This window comes from Schistocerca piceifrons, chromosome X (assembly GCF_021461385.2).
Source record: "Schistocerca piceifrons isolate TAMUIC-IGC-003096 chromosome X, iqSchPice1.1, whole genome shotgun sequence".
In the NCBI taxonomy this organism is placed as follows: Eukaryota; Metazoa; Arthropoda; class Insecta; order Orthoptera; family Acrididae; genus Schistocerca; species Schistocerca piceifrons.
In genome coordinates, this window is record NC_060149.1 from 94,126,057 (window position 1) to 94,132,056 (window position 6,000).

The 6,000-nt window shown below is 37.4% G+C and overlaps 1 protein-coding gene across 1 annotated transcript in view; it reads left to right on the forward strand.

Annotated features, from left to right (window-relative positions):
- LOC124721796 (RNA exonuclease 1 homolog) overlaps positions 1-5,501 on the forward strand; it is a 225,800-nt gene extending 220,299 nt beyond the window's left edge. Inside the window, exons 13-14 of the mRNA XM_047246918.1 lie at positions 3,477-3,597; positions 3,811-5,501. Of these exons, the coding sequence (XP_047102874.1) occupies positions 3,477-3,597; positions 3,811-3,899 (210 nt within the window). The 3' untranslated portion in view covers positions 3,900-5,501. The remainder of the gene's footprint in view (positions 1-3,476; positions 3,598-3,810) is intronic.
- Positions 5,502-6,000: the final 499 nt, after the last annotated feature.

Below are 6,000 nucleotides of genomic sequence, written 5' to 3' on the forward strand. Positions count from 1 at the left end.
GTACCTTCACAATACATATATTCACTTTATGAAATTTGTCATTAATAACCCATCCCAATTCAAAAATAACAGCGAAGTGCATAGCTACAACACTAGAAGAAAGGATGATATTCGCTATTCTGGATTAAACCTCACTTTGGCACAGAAAGGGGTGAATTATGCTGCCACAAAAGTCTTGTCATTTGCCAAAGTATTAAAAGTCTGGCAAATAGCCTACCAACATTTAAAAGCAAATTAAAAGAATTTCTGAATGACAACTCTCCTTCTACTCAATAGATGAATTCTTAGACATGAAGTAGTAAATGAATAATAATAATAATAATAATAATAATAATAATAATTACTTTGTGTAAAGAAAACCTATGTTAAAGTGACATGTTCCACATCATTACAAAATGTTGTATTCATGATCTATGGAACCAGGATTAATGTATGTATGTATGTATGTGGTGGCTTTCATTATATTAATGTCAACGAGCTGTAGTGCTCAACATGATCTAGATCATTTTCTTCAGAATGTGGTATTACCTATCAGGGTGGGTAGAAAGTGAGTGCGTACAGGAAACTGCAACTATATATCAAAATAATTGTTCTTATTTTACTGAATCAAGTTTTATCATGATCAGCACAACAGTACAGATTGTTTTTACAGGTGAATACCACATAGTTGCCAGCATTTTTGACCAGTTTCTTCAATCATTTGGGAATGTTCTCAACCAACTTCAACAGCAACTTTTTTGGTACTCTGCTGGCAACGTGCGTGATACAAGCATCCAAATCATCCAGCATACTACACGGTCTGGTCTGATAACTTCCTCCTCTGCCCTTTGGCACAAGAAGTTGTAAAGTGTCAGAATAGAACCCTGTGTTGATGAGGCCCACAGCAACTTGATCAATGCCCCAGAAAATAATCATCCAGCCGTTTGCTTACACTGATTACAAAATGTGGCAGGGCACCATCTTGGATAAAGCCAAGCCTGGTTTCCCAAATGGCTAGTCCGTGTTAACTGCTCTTTGAAGAAGGAACAGACTGATGTGTTGATTTGATGTCATACCACACCATGCTGTTACATGGGACTGATATTGCATTTACTCATTGGTGGCATGTGGAGAAACCTTTATCCAGTCATAGGAATTATGATGGTTTACAAATCCTCTCACATGAAACACACCCTTACTCCAAATTTTGTTTGGAAACAACAAGGGGATGTCTGCGAACCAGCCTAGCATGATTTCTCTGTTCTCCGATGGTCACAATCTTCTGCAGACAGTTCCCGTCAATAATGCCAAACCCAAACGAGTATTGAAGAATGACACACTTCAGATCGACAGTCCACCTGAGCCCATTCATTCTCTGGCATATGTCTATCCATAAAGATCAATTTCAACCACTGCAAGAAGTCTATCCATAAAGTTCAATTTCAACCACTGCAAGAAAAAAAAACAGTTGTTTTAAACAAATATATTAATATTTGTTAAAGTGATTACGTATTTATAGTAGTTACTTATGCCCTGCTCCCCTTGTACTTTACACAGCATTCTAACTGCTTGTTCTTCCAGAATAAATATTATATTTACTTTAGATGCATTGTGCAGAAGATAATTCCATGAAACAACTGGCAGTGACAGGGTACAAAACAAGGTAAGACATTGGTCAAATAAACATATTGGGAGATACTGCCAAGCACAAAACATGTTGAACTGAGCTTATTCATTAACTTATCTATGCCCTAAGTTCATTTGAGTTTGTTATCAATCTGTACCTCAATGAATCTTACACTTCGAGTTTCATTTAGTGTATTGTGATTAATGTGTATTATTGTTACCATCAGACTACTTTTGCTGGTTTGAAATTGCAGACTGATGGGAAAAAATCAAACAGTAAAAAATAATTAATGTAGAATAATGAAATTTTGGGAATACATTTGTCTAGGTAACAAATTTAAGTGATTAATATTGCAAGATCACAGCTTTATTTAAATGTGAGATAAGCCATTGCAAATGTGAAATGGAAAGCAAGCATGCATATGTGCATGCATTGTGTTATACAGGTGCCAGATGTCGGTTTGTGGGATGGAGTTCCATGTCTGTTGTACTTGGTCGATCAATGTAGGGATGATTAATGCTGTTTGTGAATGACGTGGGAGTTGCCATCCGATGATGTCCCATATGTGCTTGATTGGAGACAGATTTGGTGATGGAGCAGGCCAAATCAACACGTCGACACTGTTGGAAAACACCCCCTGGAATACTGTTCATGAATAGCAGCACAACTACTCGAATCGCCAGCTTGATATACAGATTTACTGTCAGTGTGTGTGGGATAACCATGAGAGGGCTCCTGCTGTGGTACAAAATCACCCCCCAGGCCATAACTACATGTGTAGGTCCAGTGTGTTTAGCACACAGTACAGTTGGAGGCTCTCAACTGGCCTCCTTCAAAACAACACACAACCATCACTGGCACGGAGGCAGAACCAGCATTCAACTGAAAACACGGCAGACCTCCACCCTGCGCTCCAAAGAGCTTTTGCTTGACACCACTGAAGTCACAAATGGTGTGGTGGTTTCGGGTCAGTGGAATGCACACTACAGGGTGTCTAGCTCGGAGCTGTCTTTGAAATAACCAAGTTGTAACATTTCATTGTGGTGCCAAGTGCTGGTCAAATTGCTGCTGCAAATGGTGTATGATGCACCAGAGTTATACGCCAAACGTGATGGTCTTCTCTCTCTTGGTAGTGTCATGTAGCCATTTGAAGCCCAGTCCTCTTGCAACTGTACATTCTGTGACCACCATGCCAACATCCATGTACAGTGGCTACATTCCTGCTAAGTCTTTCTGCAATATTGCAGAAGGAACATTCAGGTTCTCGTAGCCCTATTACTTGACCTCGTTCAAACTCAGTAAAGTGTTGATAATGACATTCTTGAATGATATCACCTCACCACGCCCAATCTTCGAGGTAGCTAACACTCACGACCGTTTCAGTGTTTATTTACAGCAAACCTGATTTGTGTCTCCATAGTGGCACTACTAGTGCCAATCTTGTGCAAATGGCATAACATTTTAATAGACATCATCTAGCAACCATGCCTGCCAACTTTTGTTTGTTTCAAAACTCCTCCTTGCTGTTGCAGTTTCCCCCCTCCCCCCCATTCTCCCTTAGTGTGTGAGCCTCTTCAGGTATGATTTGTGCTATGTCTCTCTTCTGGTTGGGTAGGGGCACTTGATTAATATGCTTGTAACATCAGTCGCTAACAAAACAACAATGTAGTTGCTTACATAAATTTGTAATTTCATTAAATAGTTATTTTGCTTCTGTCTAAGCAGATATATTCCAATTTGTTATGGTAATGGTAGTTTTTTTCTCTACCTTAAAAGAAATTTCTCTACTTTAAAATGGATGGCATGTAAATACTACTACTGCTCACATATATTTGGAAACACTTTTAACAAATATGGTTTCATGTTGCAGTTGATTCATGATACAGTAGTGGACACGAGTGTTGTGTTTCCTCATAGGAAAGGCCCTCCATACAAGAGAGCTTTGAAAACTCTTTGTAATGAATACTTATCGAAGAATATTCAAAATAGTGGTAAGTGTTAAAAATTTAGTTGATATACAATTTTACTTTAAACTCCATCGTAGTAGATGACAGTGTGAATTAATTGTGCCATTCAGTTACACTGTGACTGGTGTCTCTGAAGTCTTTGTCTTGAAATAAAGCACATATATAAAAACAAAATAAGTCTTAAGTGCTTCTAGATGAAGAAACTATTTAATTTTATTTGTTTGCTGTTTCTCTTAGAATCTGGACATGACAGTGCAGAAGATGCGAAAGCTTGTATGGAACTAATGCTGTGGAAGATCAAACACGAAGGGTCATCATCTACATAGCTAGGGCTGCAGAACAGTCAGGCTCCAGCCACTAGAAAATGGCAGCACAAGTGGTTGGTTCTGTGCAACGCCATTTGAAGACTTCACCGTGACTATGTTTTTAGTGTCTCACCAAACTTTCAGCTGATAACATATCATGGATCGTGCAGTTGTTGATTGTGGTGTTTCAATGCCTCAGTGTCTTCATATAGTTAACTGCCATCAGACTAATAGCCATGATATAGTTGGACTTTTACCACATTCAGTGATTTGTGAAGCTGTATGTGCCCACTTCATTTGACGGACATTTAATCACATCGTGTAGACACATCTGGCCGTTGTTACCAGAGTTCCTAACAGTCAGTGTTTCAGGTCGACATGTTTTACCAAGGAGCTGAATGCTCTCTATTGGCTTTATCTTAACTGTATATCATTATTCAATTCTGGCTTTTGTTGTAGCCATAGACAAAATTCCCAGCAGGTATGGTACTGAATAAACAGGTAGTCGCTACATATGATGATGGTATGATATATCATCAGTATGAGTGACATGTATCTTTCTTTACTGATATTATTGATGAATTAACTGCATAGTGATATGCCGCATGTGGCCTATGTTTGTTCCAGTGTACTGCAAAAAAACAACTTCAGGTGTTTTAAAGTAACTGGTAGTTTCCCCGTGTTACCTGGGAATTAGTTTTTGGAGATACTTGTTTTGAATGTAGGTGCCATATTTGTCTGTTAGTCCCAGGATTCATGTTTTGTAATACAGAGTAGTATTATTTCCTTATTCCTCTTTGCAACAGTGAGTGCATCTTTGACCATGACAGATTGAGTATCCACATCTTCATCATGCACACCTTTTGTATGACACTGATGTTATCAAACCTTATATTAGTTATATTTCTTTTGCTGCTTATTTCCCCATTGATTATGAAATATGGTTATTTCCCCATTGATTATGAAATATGGTGAACATGAAACTTTTGATTGATTTATTTATCACTTGCAAGTACTGCGTTAGTTCCATTGTCATTTATTTATAATTTACTGAGAACATGGGCAGTGCCCATGGTTTTAAGACTAGTTAAGAAAAAAAATACCTTTTTGATATTGTACAGATTTTCCCAAATTAATAATTTTCTATAGAGAAATGTAGAGCCACAAATGTAAGAATGTTTTTGAGTTAGGAAAGAAGGTCTAAATAATTACGTAACATGCCATCTTGAAAGGTGCACTCGTATAGTGCCAGATAGGAACAGAATGTGACACTTGGTAAGAAGGGAGCAGGTTTAAGGATAATAACAGCACTTCTCAGGCAGACACAGGCCACAAGAACTTCATTTCTTTTCAGTTATGGTCTTTGAAGAAAACTGATCTGTATATGTTCACAAGACTGAAAAACTGAGAGCTGAAGCATATCATAAAGTCTATCTAGGTAATGTCTGTCTCAACTATAAAACACTGATTGTAAGGAATTTTGCCTTATAACAGCTGTCAAATAGCTGAAACCACATTTTTCATATTCATAATTATCAAAAATTCATCCGAATCACTTAATCATCAAAAGCATAACTGCCTTTTTGTTACTTTTCAAAGCAGTATTAAATTTTTCATAAAATTTTTGTGTAGTTTTCATTCTGTCATTTCAATACCTTTGTGAAGACTTTTCCTTCTGAGAGAGAGAGAGATTTTGGAAATGGCATCTAAAACTGTAAGTACTGCTTATTTTACAGTGTCAGTGAACATCCTCACAGGTATGAAACAATAAGCTCACCGGTTACGTATCACAAATCATTCAGGAAAAGCTATGTGAAATCAAGGAAAAAATTATTCAGCCTGTCAGGGTAAGATTTTTTTTTTTTTTTTTTAGATAAAGAAAGCACATATAATTTGGCATAGCCCTGTTATGGCCTTAACTATGTTTATTCTTTTTCACGCCCCCACCCTCTCTGTATTGAACATATTTAATCATAAATCAGGCTTGAAAAAAAGGGGCAATAGTAGCTTAACACAATCATGTAAATTGGCAGCGTGTTACCACATTTTTCACTGAGAAAGTGTACCATAATTGTAAGATTGACTTGTTTCACATCATTGCGAGAGATCACAATTAAAATCT